Source organism: Mizuhopecten yessoensis, unplaced genomic scaffold (genome assembly GCF_002113885.1).
Source record: "Mizuhopecten yessoensis strain PY_sf001 unplaced genomic scaffold, ASM211388v2 scaffold8123, whole genome shotgun sequence".
In the NCBI taxonomy this organism is placed as follows: domain Eukaryota; kingdom Metazoa; phylum Mollusca; class Bivalvia; order Pectinida; family Pectinidae; genus Mizuhopecten; species Mizuhopecten yessoensis.
Window position 1 is genome coordinate 841,393 of NW_018407390.1, and position 22,958 is coordinate 864,350.

Consider the following 22,958-nt stretch of genomic DNA (forward strand, 5'->3'; position numbering starts at 1 on the left):
AGATCCCCACCCCAAAACTATATATACAATTGTTGGGCATAAAGAGACAAATGCAGTCATGATATTAGAATTGACCCCAGGGTTTGCCCCACCCTTGCAGACTTAACCCCTGGGTCATAACTTTGAAACCGTTGAGATCCCATCCCCACCCCGAAACTATATATACAAATGCTGGGCAAAAAGAGACAAATGCAGTCACAATATTAGAATTGATCCTGGGGTCTGGCCACAACCATAGGGACCTAGTTTCTGAGTCACAGCTTGGAACCAGTTGAGATCCGCACCCCATAACCATACATAAAGTTGCTGGGCATGAAAAATCGAATACAGATATATATGCTACAAGGATTGGCCTTGGGGTCTGGCATATTCCCTTGGATCTCATTTGGAGAATATTCTGCCATGATTGCTTAGATATCCAGGTGAGCGATACAGGCCCTATGGGCCTCTTGTATTGTTCTTAATGGCTTAAATTAAATATTGGCTGGTATAAGTGAAAGCTGGGACCCACAGGAGTCATTGATCTGGCCTATAGAGGAGCCAAGATGGGGAGCTGGCCACCTCATTAACAGTCTGTCCAATTATTGGTCACTTGCACTCTTTCCTGACCAATATTCCCATATCCCCGAGATCTTAAAATTCACCTGAGAATACTGCTGGTCTGGTGAGGCTCTGTGCTCATTGCTCTACAGACCATTGTCGTGAAACTGTTGTGGGTGATAATTTGCTGAGATTGCAGTTCGAGAATAATGTAATGAATTTTACATGCTATTGATTATAGACGGCCAAGTTATTCCGCCACACCCTGTGTTACAGCCTCAGATGTCTTTTACTTGGAACTCTAGTTTTATGGTGTGGTGCAATCTATAATGTAATTTACAGGAGACATATAAAATAGCCTTACTGTGTTACTGTTATGTCCTGCCTAGTAATACATTTCTTTGTCACTGTATTAATACAAATGGCAATCACATGTTTCAAGTTATTTCAGAAAAAAATTTGTGATAAATGTTATTTCAAAATGAATGCTTCTCAGTTTATAAATAAAAATTGCAGAGGCATGCTGAGTATTTAGAAGTTAAAATTGCTGAGACATAAAGTACAATATAAGGAATGAAATTTATTTTTTCAACATTAATGAGGTCATATTACAACACTGGCTTTCTGGTCATGTTACACGATTCTTGGTAAGTATGTCCAGAAAGCCGATGTTGTTATGACCTCATGAATGTTGAATAAAATAAATTTCATTCCGTATATTTACATTTTTAAGTGCTTTGAATTTTCCGATGCAAGCATAAATAAAAACAATACCAGCATTTTTTTCTATTTATGCATGAGGACATAATTCAGTAGAATGAACAGAGTCTATTCGCGGGAAAATTTGAAACTCTCGCTGGTAGTCCTAGCAACAGCATGACAACAAAACAAATTGAATATAGTTCCATTTTCAAAATTTTAATTTGTTTAATTTACACAAGTCGGATATATATATTATCATATTGTACCTTACACACCTCATTTGAGCTTAAAAAAGAAGCCTATCATGTTTAATGTTAATCATATTAGCATAACTAAACTACATCTAGGGCTGTTTGACGGCGGACGTGTACCAATTTTGCCCTGTGCTACTGTCATTGTAGTGTATCAAATATGCGGTGATGAGGTCACCTGTGTTATGCAAAAATGAATGTCATTTTCGTCAATGGGTCCAAGGAAAATGTAAATATATATACAAAGACAATATGTATCAGTGTATATGATCAAATAGTAACAGTGATGATTTCCTAGAACTGTAACAAACTCTTTCACTAAATTTGTTCTTGAATTCAGCATGTGTTATGCTGCTTGTAACACATGTAGGGACCAGGCAAACATCGAAAAAAAGGGTTCTGTGATTCATTCTAACTAGAAAGTATACAAATGCAGCAGACTTTAAATTTACACATATTCTCTGACATTGTCAAGTTGGGGAAAATTAGTTAAGCTGACTGAGACAGGTGACATTTAGATCTGTTGCGGAATCGTAAGTTGATAGGGATGAGGAGTGTAGACGTTTAAATTGTTACAGATCAGGTTACAAGTTCCTAAAATAAACACAGATTACCTTGATAGTTTTCTGGGAACAAAATTATCGGTGATGGATGGAAGTTTCTCATGAAAACAATTGATAGGATTTTGTCTCAGATCAATGTTAAAAAGAAAATTGAGAAAAAAAGGAATTTTATTACAAAAATTACATTACCGGTAAATCTCAATTGATTACATTGATTTGAGACATAATATAAAATTGATATTGATGATGCTTTTTTTTCTGTCACAAAGATGAATGTTATAACAAGTCCTGTTAACCTGGATTCCAGTAGTCTCTAAAGGATGTAGTTTCATGAACAGATTTCATGCTTAATTATTGAATCCTTTTTGTAGTCAGTAGAAAATTGCTTTTAAGATAAGTTTTGTAGGAAACCTGAATGCAAATGTCAAGGTTGCTATTAATAGCATTTTGACACTATATCTAGAGTATAGGCTGATATATATATGTACAAAGTAAGTAAAATTTTCATTCCCAACCACTTATTATATGCACAAATTCAAAAACCCAGAAGTGTTAGTAAATTTTGCTGCAGCCAGTAGATTGTGAAGTGTGTATACAAGGTTTGGTCCTAGTTTGGTATTGATCATTTCCAAAGACTAGGTAATATGTAATCTGCTGAAAAAGAAATGGCTGTCATGTCATCAAGTCTAATGTCACAAAATAAAATGACACTGGAAATTAATAGATGGGTAGAAAAGAAAAGATCTGTCTAATAATAAGCACACAAAGAGGTCTGTTCCTGACACCCTGATTGATTCACAGTGCGATTACATGATTTATTTAACAATGGTTTCTGACTAGTGAAATACACCTGGAATATAGGGCCAAGAATATCCTTCTTTATTGTTAGTCTGGTGTACTGAAATTAGGTGTTGTGCTGCACTACTTACTGAGGTTTGGCAGTTTGTTTACAATGCATAACTTTGTCTGGGATAGTCAGATATCTTATATACTCTCGTGATCACTTACAGTTACCAGATTGTATATGTGAGTACATCTTATAATGACACTAGACTGTTAGTTTCTGATACTGGATCTCATACAGACTGATGGCCCTTTAGTTCCTGTTGACAGACTGTCAGTTTCTGATACTGGATCTGATACAGACTGATGGCCCCTTAATTCCTGTTGACAGACTGTCAGTTTTTGATACTGGATCTGATGCAGACTGGTGGCCCTTTAGTTCCTGTTGACAGACTGTCAGTTTGTGATACTGGATCTGATACAGACTGATGGCCCTTTAGTTCCTGTTGACAGACTGTCAGTTTGTGATACTGGATCTGATACAGACTGATGGCCCTTTAGTTCCTGTTGACAGACTGTCAGTTTGTGATACTGGATCTGATACAGACTGATGGCCCTTTAGTTCCTGTTGACAGACTGTCAGTTTCTGATACTGGATCTGATACAGACTGATGGCCCTTTAGTTCCTGTTGACAGACTGTCAGTTTCTGATACTGGATCTGATACAGACTGATGGCCCTTTAGTTCCTGTTGACAGACTGTCAGTTTCTGATACTGGATCTGATACAGACTGATGGCCCTTTAGTTCCTGTTGACAGACTGTCAGTTTCTGATACTGGATCTGATACAGACTGATGGCCCTTTAGTTCCTGTTGACAGACTGTCAGTTTCTGATACTGGATCTGATACAGACTGATGGCCCTTTAGTTCCTGTTGACAGACTGTCAGTTTCTGATACTGGATCTGATACAGACTGATGGCCCTTTAGTTCCTGTTGACAGACTGTCAGTTTCTGATACTGGATCTGATACAGACTGATGGCCCTTTAGTTCCTGTTGACAGACTGTCAGTTTCTGATACTGGATCTGATACAGACTGATGGCCCTTTAGTTCCTGTTGACAGACTGTCAGTTTCTGATACTGGATCTGATACAGACTGATGGCCCTTTAGTTCCTGTTGACAGACTGTCAGTTTCTGATACTGGATCTGATACAGACTGATGGCCCTTTAGTTCCTGTTGACAGACTGTCAGTTTCTGATACTGGATCTGATACAGACTGATGGCCCTTTAGTTCCTGTTGACAGACTGTCAGTTTCTGATACTGGATCTGATACAGACTGATGGCCCTTTAGTTCCTGTTGACAGACTGTCAGTTTCTGATACTGGATCTGATACAGACTGATGGCCCTTTAGTTCCTGTTGACAGACTGTCAGTTTCTGATACTGGATCTGATACAGACTGATGGCCCTTTAGTTCCTGTTGACAGACTGTCAGTTTCTGATACTGGATCTGATACAGACTGATGGCCCCTTAATTCCTGTTGACAGACTGTCAGTTTCTGATACTGGATCTGATACAGACTGATGGCCCTTGAATTCCTGTACATCTCTTTGTCCAGGATGCACCACACATACTACTTCACCAAAACCTTTAGACTGCTAAGTGTCTTCTACTGAATTGTGAAAGGGGTTTTCATGACCCACATTTTAATATCATATAATAGTAATAATATAATATAATAGTAATAATATAATATAATAGTACTGGACGCAGGCATATGCCTATATATCCAGATCAGGTGTATCGTCAGACTCTAAGCTGACACCCCGACAGTTAATAAGTTCATTATTATCAATTTCATGGTTATAATAGCATTCTGGTTTCCCCCAGTGCTTATCCAGTCGGGCTTCAAACGTTTTTAGTGTTGGTGATGTGACGACGTGGTTTGGCAGTGAGTTCCAATGGGTTGACTACTCTTTCTTTAAAGGCATACTTTCTTAAGTTTAATTTACACATGACATAATTTGGTATTATGTACAGAATTTTAAACGCGATTGTATTATGTACAGAATTTTAAACACGATTGAAGAAATTGATTACATTCATGATAATATGCTTGACTAATGATACTTTTGATGCGATAAAAGATTTACATGTACATTGTATTTCCAGATGTATCATTTACAATCAATTTTTCCAGGTGTATGCTTTTGAATATGACATCATGAAATAACTAGCTGATTTGATATATAGTTGATGTGTATAATTTACAATCTGTTTGTATTTTCAGGCATATGCTGCGGGATGTGACATTGTGATATTAGCCAGTGATTTCCAGAGAGTTCAGATAATCCCAGGGGTCACTCATGGAAATGTTAAGGTCAACTGTATTGATTGTTCCACGGACACCGGCAAGGTAATGCACAGGTGTTACAATGCAGTTAGTTAGGGGAGATAACCTCATCTATACACAGATGTACATGTCACCATTCGCTTTGTTAGGGGAGATAACCTCATCTATTCACAGATGTACATGTCACCATGCGCTTTGTTAGGGGAGATAACCTCATCTATCCACAGAAGTACATGCCACCATGCACTTTGTTAGGGGCGATACCCTAAGCTATACACAGATGTACATGTCCCCATTCACTTTGTTAGGGGAGATAATCTAAGCTATACACAGATGTACATGTCCCCATTCACTTTGTTAGGGGAGATAACCTCATCTATCCACAGAAGTACATGCCACCATGCACTTTGTTAGGGGCGATAACCTCAGCTATACACAGATGTACATGTCACCAGGCACTTTGTTAGGGGAGATAACCTAAGCTATACACAGATGTACATGTCACCAGGCACTTTGTTAGGGGAGATAACCTAAGCTATACACAGATGTACATGTCCCCATGCACTTTGTTAGGGGCGATACCCTAAGCTATACACAGATGTACATGTCACCATGCACTTTGTTAGGGGAGATAACCTCATCTATTCACAGATGTACATGTCACCATGCACTTTGTTAGGAGAGATAACCTCATCTATACACAGATGTACATGTCACCATGCACTTTAATAGGGGCGATAACCTAAGCTATGCACAGATGTACATGTCACCATGCACTTTGTAAGGCGCGATAACCTCATCTATACACAGATGAACATGTCACCATGCACTTTGTTAGGGGTGATAACCTCATCTATACACAGCTGTACATGTCACCATGCACTTTGTTACGGGAGATAACCTCATCTATTCACAGATGTACATGTCACCATGCACTTTAATAGGGGCGATAACCTAAGCTATGCACAGATGTACATGTCACCATGCACTTTGGTAGGGGAGATAACCTCATCTATGCACAGATGTACATGTCACCATGCACTTTAATAGGGGCGATAACCTAAGCTATGCACAGATGTACATGTCACCATGCACGTTGTTAGGGGCGATAACCTCATCTATACACAGATGGACATGTCACCATGCACTTTGTTAGGTGCGATAACCTCATCTATACACAGATGAACATGTCACCATGCACTTTGTTAGGGGAGATAATCTAAGCTATACACAGATGTACATGCCACCATGCACTTTGTTAGGGGAGATAATCTAAGCTATACACAGATGTACATGTCTCCATGCACTTTGTTAGGGGAGATAATCTAAGCTATACACAGATGTACATGCCACCATGCACTTTGTTAGGGGAGATAATCTAAGCTATACACAGATGTACATGTCACCAGGCACTTTGTTAGGGGAGATAACCTCATCTATTCACAGATGTACATGTCACCATGCACTTTAATAGGGGCGATAACCTAAGCTATGCACAGATGTACATGTCACCATGCACGTTGTTAGGGGCGATAACCTCATCTATACACAGATGGACATGTCACCATGCACTTTGTGAGGGGAGATAACCTCATCTATACACAGCTGTACATGTCACAATGCACTTTGTTAGGGGCGATAACCTCAGCTATACACAGATGTACATGTCTCCATGCACTTTGTTAGGGGAGATAATCTAAGCTATACACAGATGTACATGTCACCAGGCACTTTGTTAGGGGCGATAACCTAAGCTATACATAGATGTACATGTCACCATGCACTTTGTAAGGCGCGATAACCTCATCTATACACAGATGGACATGTCACCATGCACTTTGTTAGGAGAGATAACCTAAGCTATACACAGATGTTCATCTCACCATGCTCTTTGTTAGGGGAGATAACCTAAGCTATACATAGATGTACATGTCACCATGCACTTTGGTAGGGGAGATAACCTCATCTATGCACAGATGTACATGTCACCATGCACTTTGTTAGGGGAGATAACACCGATCTACACTGGTGTTCTCGTCACCATGTACACTTTGTCAGGGGAAATAAGCGCAAATAAACACTGGTTTACCTGTCATCACACTTTGTTGGGGAGATATCCACCGTACTATGTATACGAAACGTTGAATTTGGTAAGGGGAGATAAACACAGCTAAATTCTACAGTGTAGAAACACCAGACTTAATTCTACGTGTCTCCACCTTTACAAGTTCATACAACTTGGTTCTTGTTCACTGTAATTTCCCTGCTAAATTGATGCTGATCATGGTATTTGCTGTAGATTGTTGTTATTTCTTTATTATCTTTAAAAGGTGCTTGTGTATGCCATTTCCTGGAAGAGATAATTTTCAGGAGAGATCATTATTATTATTAAATGCTTAACGGCTTCAGAAGAGATACATTTTGAGTTTACAATGCATTGTTTATAAAGGAATTTTAATTTGATGGTTTGTTCAGTTTCTTTTCCTGCTAGGTATTACCTTACTCATTCCATATTTTGATATTCTGGGAGCACAAAGATATACTGAAAAATTTATGACATATCAATATCAAATCTTTGAAAATCTTGTGTTTTGTTACAGATTGCAGCCTCCTATCAAAACAAGGTGTATGTGTTTGAGCCGACCCCTCTCCTTCACCATGAGAGCACCCATGTAAGTGTTCAGAGTTCAGGAGGAGCTTTCCTAATTCTGTCAGTGTCTCTGTTGTTGTTTTCTCTTCACTGCATGAAATCTTATACAAAATAAATGTACCAATTATACCACAAAACAGGAACTGTTCTTGTTTATTTTTCACAATTTTATGTTTACAAATCAGTTTGTTACTAAAATGTAAAATTTTGTGACAAAATATTTGAATTACTTTTAAACTTAGTTGTGAGCTGTATTAGTATTTGTTGCTCCACTATATGTGAATGTGATGAGCACTGTAAGAACCCACTGTTTCACGTTGTGCAAAACATAGGTTGTAACTTGTTGGCCATTAGGAGGAAGCTATTTTTATTGTGATTGCGAGGTATTTTACGCTGATTTTGTTGCTAAATGTATTTCTTTAATAATATCTTTGCTATAAATTGCTAAATTAGATAAAAGCTAACATTTGATAATCACTTTTTTTTTCTCATTTTAAATTGGTAATTTTTTCATCTCATCTATTATTATTTATGTACCTGAAGGAAAAAAGAAATTAGATTTGTCTTTGTATAATTGAAATATTAGTTTCTGATCAATCAGTTACCATTTTAATGAACATTTATACAGTTATTGTAATTTCACCTCATCTTTTTTTTAACAGTTAATAAAAAAATAATCTTTGTATAATTTTAGCTAAATTTCTGAGCTTGAAGCATGATTTTGTTGACATGATGTCTATTTATAGGTTGCCTACTAACTAAAATCAATGAACGACTATGTGTGTGTACTCATACTGATTCTAGAGAATGCTGGGAAAGAATGGGTTACAAATGTTACAGTTTGGGTGTTAAACTAATGAAATATTGATGAAAATCATAGTTGCTTTCATTTTAGCACACTGCAATATTGAGTGTTTTTGCTGTTTTTATATACTTTTTGTTTTACCAAATAGATGACTGATTTTGATGATGATCATGAGGTTTGTAGTAAAATCAACATGTCCTCTTTATCATTACGCACTGGCATTAATATGAACCCTGTCTTACCAACATCTTCATGTATAGATAAGACAAACCGATGAAAGCAAACTTCCAAACATATTTTTGTTCAATTGCACATTGAAGTTGCCTGAAATTGAGTCCCCATCCCCAACTTAAATTAAAATGTCCAAAGCATTATGATTATTTTTCCAGTTTCAAACAAGTTGTGAACATTCCATAAACACCAGCAACAGAACAGAGATATTAAAGATAAGTGCAAGAATAATAAAATGATTAGTTTAAGACTAAGTCTTGACCTTTAGTTAAGTAATGGTATAAATAAGTCATTAACCTCAATGTTTGAAATCAGCATGGCTTTGAGTCTTTACATGATCCAAAAATTAAACTTATGCAGAAGGCAAGAGAAAACCTGAAAACAATTAATTTGAAAGTAAACTTGTCCTTAGCCACAATTTTTTTTTAAACTTTTGATAAGCTTACAGTCTTTCAGATTGGAATTTTAAAGTGTAAAGAAATGCAAAAAGTTTGGTTCATAATCTGTATGAAATGAATTCAGAAAAAGGGTGATTTTTTCTGTACTTATATATATAGTTGAGATTAAGAGAGTAGCTGTTACAATATATTGAGATAAAGGGAACATTTATCTCTATCAAAATACATTGCCAATCTCCAGGGAACTAAGTAGTTTAGACAAGTAGGCAGGTTTGTAGTTAAGTTTGATTCTAACTATGTATAGTGTGCTATCAAACAAAAAAATGTTTTAACAGTCAAATCTATCTTAAGAGCCTCGGCCTAGGAAGTCCAAAAAATAGTCTCTAAACACAGGTGGTCTTATGACAGGTTCAGTAAACACTAGTCACTACACTTGGAGACATTGAAAGTGGTCTCTTAACACAGTTTGTCTTTTAACCCTTTCACCCCTATGTAACTTTAGTAGACTCTACCATGCATTGATCTGGATGAGTCCATTTTGGTCTACAGTGGTGAAAGGGTTAATAGAGGTGGCTGTAAGAGCAGGAGTAGATCATTTAGTGTTAAAATTGTTAAGAAATGAAGATGTCGGATAAGACCGGGTTCACTACACAAAAGATTTTCACATATCTTTACCAGTAGTATTGGATCCAAAACTGCTAGTTCTACGTACCTGGCTTATATAATAATGGAGGCAAACTTTTTATGTACTTCAGGCTTTTATAAATACGATCAACAATGAAAAGTTCATACCATTGATTATAATATCACATAATCAGAAAATATGTTGTGTTGTTATTTCTTCTCGGATTGTCATTGAACAACAACCATCCATGAAGAACCTATAATACCATCGTGTGTCTTTACTTAATGCTCTATTGTAGGTTTTTCTTAACATTGAATTGCCAGCTAAGTTAACATTAAGTCTGAAGTAAAAGCAGATTTGCAAGGCTGTGTAGAGATGCTAGTCTACCTCTAACACTTAACTTGTTCACCCCTGAAATTTTATAATGAACCATTCAAACCTTTGAATTAGAAGAGCTCAAATGTGTCTTTAGGGGTGAATGAGTTAATTTGTGTATTTAAAGCATTTCTTTATTTCTGCCTCAGAAATGGTGTATTTAAAATTTTCACTACAGTGGTTCATAATCATATAAAAATAATAGAACCATATGAATATAAGCCTTTCCTCTTGTAGTCAAGTCTGTCGTCTTTTTGTTGATTTTTTTTTCGAACAATCAGCTTATTTGTTGACATTTTCACGAACAAACAGCCAGTTTGTCGATATTTTGACAAATGAGGATACTTTAAAATATTGGCCAAACAAGCAGTCATTTTGTGGACATTTTGACAGACAACCAGATATTTCAGACATTTTGACAAACAACATGTTATCATTTGCCAAGTAGTCATTTTGTGGAAATTTTGACGATTGAGCAACCTCTTCTCTTGTTTGACAAACCAGCAGCCATTTTGTTGATATTTGTTCCCGTAGGATTCTGACAGCAGTTCGGACGATGACTCATCTTCATGTTCTTCTTCTTCATCCTCGTCGTCATGTTCCTCAGCATGGCAATATTTCGGAGATTCAAATCAGGTTTGGTCCCGTTTCAGATGGCATCGTACTTTGGGGATATCGGTCATATATGTAATAACATTGATGTATGCATGTCTATAGGATCCTAATCGGTTGTTATCAAAAATGCATGGCCAAGTATTCAATGTCATTTGACTGTGTGGTGTAGGGCATGGGTTTATAAAAAGGATCTGTAGTAAGCTAGCATGCAGTATTATTGGAACGATGTACTCAGAGGTACAATAAATAGTCATACACATAAGTTTATTCTTCAGTATCATTAATGATGCATCAAAATAATCTCCTTTCCTTTTGATTTTCTCGTAACTTTGTAAAAAGTAACCTCAAGTGTACGGATGAAACGCTTTGTTGAGGTTATAATCCATTCTTATTTGAGGAATCATTAGCAAATAAGAAGTAAGAATTTATATACAACTCTTGTACATGAATACATGAATAGTAGTTATCGTAGCTCACCTGATCCAATGTGAGCTTATGACGTACTTTGGCATTCATCCTTTATCTGCATGTCCTCTATCTGCCAACAAATTTTTCAAACTACTTCTGATGAACTGCTGAATGAAAATTTCACCTTTTAATAGAAACATCCTGAATTGGGCATTCAAAATTGTACAAAGAGTCCCTTGGGGTGTAATTTAGCCATATTACTTAAGCAACTTTTTCTAGGTGGTGCTGATGGAAAGAGAAGGGACTGATCCCAAAGGGGACCAAATAGGAGTGATTACTTTGAAATAGTTGAGATCCATTCCCAATAGTAATACTCCNTTAAGATAAAAGTAGGCAGTGTTTTCCTGGTATTGATACTGCAGAATTTGTTTCAGGTTTTTGTTTCAGATGCTTTCCTGTCAAACATGAAGATTAACATTATTAATTTAAGTTAGCTTTTGGGCCAATTTGTTATAGTGGCATGTCATATATCCACGGTAGTCTAATGGTAGGACGACGGGCTCATGACCGAAGGGTTGAGGGTTCGAGTCACGGCACAGTGCTGTTTCTTTGAGCAAGATACTTTACTCCGCTTGTTCCAGTCTACTCAGCTGTAAATGAGTATGTGGTTGGGCAGTGCTAGAATTGTTTAATGCTAGCTGTTAGTGCCGAAATGGCAGCTCCGGCTGTATACTTCCCAGGGAGTTGAGAAAGGTATTGGCTTGTTGCAAAGGCCCTATAACCACGGATAATAATTTGTGAATCGCTTTGAGACGACCTATGAACTAGGTTGTGATATAGCGGTATTTAAGAATCTCAAATTGCTATTATTATTATCCATATAACTAGAATCTATGTCTTTCTTCCTGTACCCATTAAATTTAAATATATCAAGGAAATAAGGGGGTAAATTTTCATCGTTTCAAATGTACACGCCATTCATTTATAAAGTCACAACAGAGAAACATAGTCAGCTAATGGTGATGACTTACTTTAGTAGAAAAGCATTGCACAATAAAAACATAGTTTCAATTTGCATCGTTTTGTAAAGAAATTATACCATATTTGATGCAGTAAGTGCCCTGGGCTCTAAGCATATTATGGAAAATAAGTGTAACTGCAGAATATTCCAAAATTCATTAGAAATAGCTATAATGGACACTTTTTCAAGAAAGTCAGTGAATCATTGGGGAGGAGTTGAAAGCTTGGACCAGGAAAAGGATAGGGGGCACTTACAAGGGATGGCACACTTATTATGTCAAATAGGTAGATTGTGACCAAATTATCCGGTCACAGCTTAGAGGTACATTTGTCTCTCTTAAAATTGGATAAAAATTGGATAAAAATATGGTTTTTACATAATGTTTACTAAGAAAAGTTCTGAAGGTAAGAAATTATAATGCATGTGTTATAAAGGTGCTGGTAAATGAAGTATTCTGTGTATGGTCTGTAAGTGACGGTCTACGGGAGTTCCGATGGTTCTTGTTGTTCTATGTTTGTTGAAGAAAAACATAAAATGCTGTCAATTTCCCGACACAACTACTGACATATGCTGTAACAAAGTACTGGGCTTCAAGTGTGTGCATGTTAAGATGGGATGCGGAGGCTGCAGTTTCCATGGGTACTCGGTCTTAAGTGTTCTATAAGTGATACTCTTTTGCATTATTGATGTGGTCTAGGATTTCCTTGTCAATCAATCAACTTAGGCATAAAATAACCCCTAAAATGGTAGCTTGGCAGTATATCAACGTCTGAGTGTTATTATATACATTTATACCGTATCATTGGAAAACAACACTGGTATATAAAACATTATATTATATATACATAGATATAACATATCTGTTTCAATCCATGGGAAGTTGATACTGATACATGCAATATTATATGTATGTACAATTAAACGAAATAACTCTTCACGAGAAAGTGACACTGGTACAACATACACTATTATTATAACATATATCTACACTATTATATACATTTATATAACATATATCTATACTATTATATACATTTATATAACATATATCTTCATAGGAATAAAGTCAACAGTGGTGCAAACATCAGATAAATGTAATATGATGTACAAATTGAACCTAAAATTAGTTGTTCATTTGGTGTGTTTTTTTTAATGTCACTGAGTTTCTGAATAATTTTGTATTAAGTCACAGGAAATTTATTTGTTATCCTTTATACGTATACCTTACAATATTGAATCTTGTACCCTCAGATATCTACTACAGTGTTGACCCTTTGTAGGTAGACATGTCTGTGTTGCAAAAATGTTGAACCATTCTACACTGACATGTTGACCCACTGTACACTGACATGTTGACCCACTGTACACTGACATGTTGACCCACTGTACACTGACATGTTAACCCATTTTACACTGACTTGTTGACCCATTCTACACTGACATGTTGACCCACTGTACATTGACATGTTGACCCACTGTACACTGACATGTTGACCAACTGTACACTGACATGTTGACCCACTGTACACTGAAATGTTGAACCATTCTACACTGACATGTTGACCCACTGTACACTGACATGTTGACCCACTGTAAACTGACATGTTGACCCACTGTACACTGACATGTTGACCACCTGTACACTGACATGTTGACCCACTGTACACTGACATGTTGACCCATTCTTCACTGACATGTTGACCCATTCTACACTGACATGTTGACCCTATGTACACTGACATGTTGACCCATTCTACACTGACTTGTTGACTCACTGTCCACTGACATGTTGACCCACTGTAAACTGACATGTTGACCCTCTGTACACTGACATGTTGACCACCTGTACACTGACATGTTGATCCACTGTAAACTGACATGTTGACCCCCTGTACACTGACATGTTGATCCACTGTAAACTGACATGTTGACCCCCTGTACACTGACATGTTGACCCATTCTTCACTGACATGTTGACCCATTCTACACTGATATGTTGACCCTATGTACACTGACATGTTGACCCATTCTACACTGACATGTTGACCCACTGTACACTGACATGTTGAATCACTGTACACTGACATGTTGACCATCTGTAAACTGACATGTTGATCCACTGTAAACTGACATGTTGACCCACTGTACACTGACATGTTGAATCACTGTACACTGACATGTTGACCACCTGTACACTGACATGTTGATCCACTGTAAACTGACATGTTGACCCACTGTACACTGACATGTTGACCCACTGTACACTGACATGTTGACCCACTGTACACTGACATGTTGACCCATTCTATACTGACATGTTGACCCATTCTACACTGACATGTTGACCTATTCTACACTGACATGTTGACCCACTGTACACTGACATGTTGACCCACTGTACACTGACATGTTGACCCACTGTACACTGACATGTTGACCCACTGTACACTGACATGTTGACCCACTGTACACTGACATGTTGACCCACTGTACACTGACATGTTGACCCACTGTACACTGACATGTTGACCCACTGTACACTGACATGTTGACCCACTGTACACTGACATGTTGACCCACTGTACACTGACATGTTGACCCACTGTACACTGACATGTTGACCCACTGTACACTGACATGTTGACCCACTGTACACTGACATGTTGACCCACTGTACACTGACATGTTGACCCACTGTACACTGACATGTTGACCCACTGTACACTGACATGTTGACCCACTGTACACTGACATGTTGACCCACTGTACACTGACATGTTGACCCACTGTACACTGACATGTTGACCCACTGTACACTGACATGTTGACCCACTGTACACTGACATGTTGACCCACTGTACACTGACATGTTGACCCACTGTACACAAACATATATCTACCACTAAAGCCTCAGTTTCTGCTTTGTCCACAGAAGTTGGACTACCAGTGGTACCAGACAGCCATGTTTGAGACAAGCTGTTTTATCAACTGTATCACCTGGAACATGGAGGGTAAGTTGTTATATCCGATTTGTATATCTACTCAGTTGTTTGCTTTGTGTATTAATTAACAGGATTTACAAAATGGGTGGGGGTAGGGGGTGGGTGGGGTGGATGAGGGGGGTGGTAGTGCTATTTTTCCTAAAAGTTCCAATTAACATTTCCTATTTAAAAAAAAAAATTTTTTTTAGAATTTTCAACTTTTCTTCATATATCTGAAATATTCTTAAGCTCGAGTGTTAAAGGCTGTTAGATGATACATTTTGTAGTAGTAATGTCATATAAGTGGCATGGTTGCAAATCCCTCAAAGTAAAACAACTACCATGAACTATAAATCACTTCTGTGAGACACACATGCATGCACATTTTTTCGAGTTAATTTATGAGGAAGATTAAAGTATCTCTTGAATGACGACCTATACAGGCACTATCATAAATGAAAATTTAATAGCGCTTGGTTGTTCCCTGGAGTAAATTCAAATTTAAATTCTCACCAATGTTACATATAAGGAACAATCTGAAAAAATTATTCAATTAATTTAAAGTAAATAGAGACCAAGGCAATAAAGCTTTGAGTTAGTATAATACAGTATCTTATTATCATAAATTTCTACCGTGAGTTAGTATAATACAGTATCTTATTATCATAAATTTCTACCGTGAGTTAGTATAATGTCTTTGGTTATCATCTGTAGTTTGGGGCTATGATATGAATCAGTCTGCTAAAGGAAATCAGGTCTATTAACATCTTTTATGAAGGTAAAATGGGCTTAGTTAAAAGTTTGGTTACATTCTTAACACTTCTTAACAATGTATGCATTCATAAGACTCCAGCAACTTGAAATTATTAGAAAATTAAAAAGATAAAGGTCTGAAGAGTGCTTATAAAAGCTCTTATAAAAAAAATCCCAGGTATAATATGTAAAGTAGTTTACAAACTTGATGTTTTGTGCAGGTAGGAGAAGTGTCAAAATATTGTACTTTATCAGAATAGTTTATGTAAGTATTATGAACAACAGAAACATATGCATGCATAGATTCATGTTATTTGTTACAAACGTTTCAACAAATTGTAATGATTTTGACCAGTGTCACCCTGGTAAAATAATGACCTGTTACATAGGGTGACATTCTCCCCCTATGTAACAGTTTCTTATTTTACCACGGTTACATTCTCCCCCTATGTAACTGGTCATTATTTTACCAGGTTGACATACTCCCCCTGCGTAACAGGTCCTTATTTTACCAGGGTTACATACTCCCCCTATGTACCAGGTCATTATTTTACCCTGGTAAAATAATAACCTGTTACATAGGGTGACATTCTCCCCCTATGTAACAGGACATTATTTTACCAGGGGGACATTCTCCCCCTATGTAACTGGTCATTATTTTACCCTGGTAAAATAATGACCTGTTACATAGGGGGAGAATGTCACCCTGGTAAAATACTAGCCACTTCCTACAGACTCGTCTAGGGAGAATTTCTCTTTAGCTCATTCGGTAGAGCATAAGATTAGTAAACTAGAGGTCCCAGGTTCAACTCCTAGCGGAGGCCTTGAAAAAATAATCGTCTAGGGAGAATTTCTCTTTAGCTCATTTGGTAGAGCATAAGATTAGTAAACTAGAGGTCCCGGGTTTGACTCCTAGCAGAGGCATTGAAAACAATTATGACCTCTGTTACACCAATATGAACAGACTTTTCATGGGGATTTAACTAAGATTTCACCTCTTTTTTTTTGTGGTAGGGTCGAAGCTTTTGACAGCAGGGGACACCATGCAGATCTGGCTGTATACCCAGGACAGCAGTCCGGGACGTCACCCTGTCCAGTTCTCTATGGGAGATGAGGATACTCAGGACTTTGGCTCCACCGGTCAGACAAACCCCCCTGACAACACCCATGTAAATCCAGAGATCCAGGAGGAGAGCACATGGGACTGTATCTGGAGTCAGAGGTATGAAGCTATACAGACGCACGCTCTTAACCCTTTCATCACTGTAGAACCCTGATGAACTTATCCAGATAAATGCATGGTAGAGTTTATTAAAGTTACATAGGGGTAAAAGGGTTAATGGGAAACAATGATTTCAAGGTCACAGGGGTAACAACTAAGAGGTGTAGTGTCATGACATTTGACTGGTAGCTTAATGGTATGGAGTGTGTGATCTGATTGGATGACCAAAACCAACTGTGAAGGTCACTTAAGTGAAATAAATTAAAATCTTCCAATTATGGTAATATTTATAAGGTGGACAGAGATGAAATTTCCAGACAAAGATCCCTAATGTGTTAAGTAATGATATTTAGCATATTAAATTAATTTGACCTCAATCCTCTTTGAAAGTTGGATGCAATGACCAACAAACAGGTGACCAATACAGGACCATTGGGCCTCTTTTTACAGTTTCAGTATTTGTTATCCCCTGGCAAAAAAAGGGGGGGGGGGGGGGGGATATAGTGTTGCCCATGTCTATCGCATCCCGTCTTGTCGCGTCCCGATTCAATGTTAACACCCTTCCTGTCCCGTCCCATCCCGTCCTGTCCCAATTCAATGTAAACACTTAGCAACTTCATTCAATATGTTACGGAGATGGTAATAACATACAGAAAAAACATATGAATATTAAAATCAACTTATCAATTTTAAGTGTAGTACCCTGTGTGTGTGCATGTTCCAGGGTATTAAGATCAAAGTGGTTGTAACTTTTTATAGAACACTGAAACTAATTTCCTATGGCAGTGGGGGCATTTATGTCTTACAGACATTTTCTAGTTTAAATAGTTTTAAAATATGCTACTTAAACAAAGGTGTTTAAAAATGTTTTTTTTTTAACAGGCCAGCAACCCCAATCTATCACATCAAGTTTTCACCAGACGGACTGTTGTTTGCTTCCGCAGGAAAAGTAAAGTTTTTTTCACTCAAAAACTATTATGCACAATTCTTTGTTGTTCTGGTGTATCACACTTAAGGTAATAGGAATGTGTCGCCATTTTCTCAGTAGAACTTATTCAAATTTTGTAGTTATATTGCTTTGAAATAAAGAAAATTTTCTGCCACAAAAAATAATATCGGTTGTCAGAATTTTAAGGATTTTAAATGGAAATTTATGTAAAAAGGATTCAATTTTGAAAAAAAAATTGAAACTTGCAAAATAATTTCAATAAAAATGATACTAACATAGATTAGTATTGCATTAATGTATATCAATTTCATAAATGCTGAAATTGTGTAAAATTTATCATCTATAAACGATTAAAAATTGACATTTTATAATAAAACCATATACAGATAGTAATTGCATGCAAGAGTTATCGTTCTTGAAAAACTTCACAGTAGTGAAAGAGGTAGCCGGTTTCCTGAAGTACCGAAAAATGGACACATGGACTAATGCCTGGATTGCTTTGCAATACTTTAATATTGAAAGAACACACTGTTCTGTCAATAATAAGCATACGATATTATCATTTTCAAGTAGGGATGTACTTCCTATTTCCGTTTAGCAATACACTCCTATGACCTTAAGGACTAATACAATATTGAGACCAGTGTTCTGATTAAAGAAACTCAGTCAAGTGTTGAGTTTACATTGATAATGGAAACATACCCAATGATTTACTTGTATTGACTCCAGATCAATTACGTTTGCAGCTTCAATAGATTAAGAACATAATCACATTCTATTTGAATTTTTCTCTATAGAAGAAAGATTAAGCGCACAATTTAACATCTTGTTTTGTATTATTAATTTTTGTTTTATATATTTCAGGCTGATCGTCTTGTGAAAATTTGGCATGAGGACAGAAAATGTAAGATTTGTAACTACATAGAACAGAACAGTTGTACATGTGTCTGCATCACAAAAGAACCCTTAATGAAGTTAGAAAACATCTGTTAATGTCTATTCACGTACAAACAAAGTTATGACTGTCTGGGTATTTTTTTTATTGTGTAAGATAAATTTATTTGATAATCAGTGAAATGATGATGTCATTTTGAAAACTATATGATAAAGAGTTACAGTGCCTTTGATTTTTAAAGTTTGAAGAAGAGTTGTGACCCTTTGACCATTGACATTTCACAGTACAATTGCCTCTGATGCGCGCTGACAGCATCGTTAGTCCCAAGAAGGAAGTTCACCACTATTCCTTTGTCTACATCGCTCATCCCCGCGCTGTGACGGGCTTCTCCTGGAGGAAAACAAGCAAATACATGCCAAGGTATGGTAATGTGCTGTTAAGATTACTTGGCAACATAAGGAAAATAAATAACTATTAAAATTAAATTGCATCAATATATGGGGAGATACATGTTCATTCGTTAAGAAAATGAAAATTAAACACATTTACAACTAAACTGGTGTATGCATATCTTGACACTTTGGAGTGTGTGTGCATTAATTAAGAAAATGTCTTGTCTATTTTCCATGAGACCTTTTGTTTAAAAATTCATATTGCTTTTGTTTCAATTTTTTTTTCACAATTCATGCAAGTAGAAAACGCAAAGTACAAGTTAGCTTTGGATACTATTAACAGTTACAGACCGTTTAATTTTGTTCTGTAGAACATGTGGTCTGTCATGAAGGTTCAAATACTTCATTTGAAGAAAAAGCCATGATAAGGTGTTGTTGACATGAACATATTGCGTGTTCTGTTTACAGGGGTTCCGTTGCATACATGCTTGTAACGTCCTGTGCAGACAATATCTGTACATATTGCGTGTTTTGTTTACAGGGGTTCCGTTGCCAACATGCTTGTAACGTCCTGTGCAGACAATGTGTGTCGGTTATGGTGCGAAACCATCCTACCTGATGATGGACTCGTTGACCTTGAGACTTTTGACCCTGCCACGACCTCTGATAGAAAGTTTCATACTCACCGACATAAAAAACGGTTCATGCAGCGTCTTAAGACTATCAGGTAAGTAGATCATTATCCCAAATATTTTAAAAATCCTCTTTTATTTTTTTATTTAAGACAATTTAAGATGATTATATTAACAAGAAGAACTGCTGTTGAAAACCCTTTCTTTTTTTGTATTGGGATAAAAACTCATTAGATATTAGAATTAGCTGTCAGTTTTCCCTGAAAATCAATATTAAGATATCTCTCAGGCTGGACACTCGTAAAGTTGTAGGGCAAAGATTCAACATTGTATAAAAGGAGGTGTACATCTTTGCTTGAATAAATATTGCCATAATTGTAATATGACATAACTTATTCCTAATGGAAAATATTTCTTTACTAACAGTCAAACTATATTTCCTATTGAAATCTGACTCTGCTGTAGCTGTCTTTGTGTTAGCAGTGATGTAGCTGTTAGCATTACTGTAGTTTTATTTCAGCATAGTCCTGTGATAATGGCATAATTCCTAATATTCTAAATGTCACATAACTTGAAACACGTAGAAAAAAAGTCTGCTTAATAACCATCATGTTTTTATTACTAATTATTACTTGTGATGTGTTGCTTTGTTCCATATTTGAAATAAACAACACTCAAGCTTTCCACTAACTATTATTTATACACAACATATAAGATAAAGCGGAAATAATTCTAGAACTGGTTTATTAAAATTTAGATTCTTGAGTATAATAAATCTATACTTTGGCTCTTCTTTGGGGCTACTCACCATTTAATCTTTACATAATAGAAACTAGAAACATAATGAAACATAATGCAATATCACCTGCATGTATCTTATAAATTGCACCATTTTCAAAAAACCAATCTTATTCCGAATTATCCAATAATAGTGTGATCTTAATAAAAGCGAAGAATAATTATTATCTGAATGGGGAAAAGAATTCCCTTTAATTCTGATGGCCAAATGAATGAATAACTGTCAGCAATGTGACATGTACAACACACCTGAACATTCCTTCATTTCCAGGGATGTTTCCCAATATCATGGTATACATTCCTAGATAACCCTAACCCTAACAAATCTGTAACATCATCCCTTTTAATGATATCAAATTTTTACTTTTTACACAAACAATATACATATTAAACGTGTCGCAAGGTTCCAAAACCGACTGCTCCCTTTGTCAAGCTATGACTGAGTGAGAGATTTGTATTATTTACCTGTACAACGATGTGATGAAATTGAATATTTTACATGTCACTCGACCCGGGAAGTTTCGCCTATCGATAGGGAGCGTATACACACTGCATCAGATAGGTTACAGGTAGGGTGTAGATCTAGCCCCCTCCCCTGTTATGTCAGTATCGGGTCAATCGCTCACTCAGTCACTGGAGGTGCAGAGTCTCCAATATGAAAACTGAGCTTCAGAGATATAAGGATGAAAATGAATATATCTTTCAATTTTGTTTCCCACTTTTTTCCAAATTATGTATGTTTTGTCAAAATATCTAGAAAAAGTATAATTATCAATATTTGATTAAGGGTACATTGAACGGAACTATGGCACTCATGGAATCAGGTTTCCTATTTGGTGTCGTAATGTAGAACGGCACTTTTAAATATCTGTGCTGCTTACGTACTTAATATGTCTAGTATGGTAATCACTGTGAATCGCTGAAGTTTTATGAACTCTTATTTTCATGATGATGAAAGACTTCTTTGCAAGATTTTTAAGTTTATTCGTAAATTTACGAAAATTCTCCTGCACAAAGATATATGCATTTATTTATTTATGAAAGTGATTTATGGTAAATTTAGTATGTAATTCACATATAAACGAGAATTATATTGTGTTCTGTTTATCTGGGTCGTTGATAACAGTATGATAGAACAGGAATTCGCCACCAATAGGCAAGTGTATTTTGTAACCCTTAATTCACCTTGGTTATGGTAATTTAACATTTCTCATTAAACAATATGTATATCATCAGTAACATATAGTATGGTTATGGTAATTTAACATTTCTCATTAAACAATATGTATATCATCGGTTACATATAGTATGGTTATGGGATGGACGTTTTTATTCAGCAATTTGTTTCCTCTGCATAACGTTCGCATTCAATTTTTTTTGAAATAAGAATTCTTTGTACATGAATGTGTTTATGTGGTGATTGTTTTCTTCATGAATGCATCCAATGAAATAAAGTTTCAGCAATAGCCATTTAAACAATTTAGGGGCTTATACAAATTGACATTGAATCTGTTCATTTGAAATTGATATTTGTTCTTTTTTTTCTCACTACAAGACTTCACACGCACTTCTTTGAAAGGTATGCTGTCACCTGTTCTATTTATTTTGTATTACAAACTGTTTTGACATTGTTCAGTGTATTATATATGGTAGATAAAGGTGTACATTACTGTATTAGTGATATTAGTGTAACTGTACTTACCTAACAGTACCAAAAAAAGAAACAAAAACTGCTCCTATAAGTATTAAATTTTTGTTGTAGTTTCATGGTACAAAAGCCCGTTCATATCATATTTAGTTTTGCTCAATTTAGTCGTTGAATGAGGAGAAATGTCTTGAGAATTTTAATGTTCATTAAAGTGACATTCTGATTTAGGGTTTCATGATTCGATACATGACATAATTCAGAATGGATCATTTACCCAGTCACATAATTTTATTTTCTTATAAAAAAAATCATAAAGTTTGTATCCGCAACAAATGATAAAAAATAATTGTATCTCCAACTGACGT

At 36.2% G+C, this 22,958-nt stretch overlaps 1 protein-coding gene across 2 annotated transcripts in view; it reads left to right on the forward strand.

The window, feature by feature from the left end:
- The window catches only part of LOC110455002 (dmX-like protein 2), an 88,092-nt gene that overhangs the window by 7,032 nt on the left and 58,102 nt on the right, over positions 1-22,958 (forward strand). Inside the window, exons 2-11 of one of the 2 annotated variants that reach the window (XM_021504866.1) lie at positions 5,133-5,258; positions 7,796-7,867; positions 8,799-8,825; positions 15,256-15,334; positions 17,072-17,279; positions 18,162-18,228; positions 19,093-19,132; positions 19,408-19,543; positions 20,057-20,242; positions 22,501-22,524. In XM_021504866.1, coding sequence (XP_021360541.1) covers positions 5,133-5,258; positions 7,796-7,867; positions 8,799-8,825; positions 15,256-15,334; positions 17,072-17,279; positions 18,162-18,228; positions 19,093-19,132; positions 19,408-19,543; positions 20,057-20,242; positions 22,501-22,524 — 965 coding nt within the window. The remainder of the gene's footprint in view (positions 1-5,132; positions 5,259-7,795; positions 7,868-8,798; positions 8,826-15,255; positions 15,335-17,071; positions 17,280-18,161; positions 18,229-19,092; positions 19,133-19,407; positions 19,544-20,056; positions 20,243-22,500; positions 22,525-22,958) is intronic. The other variant, XM_021504868.1, reaches the window with a different exon arrangement.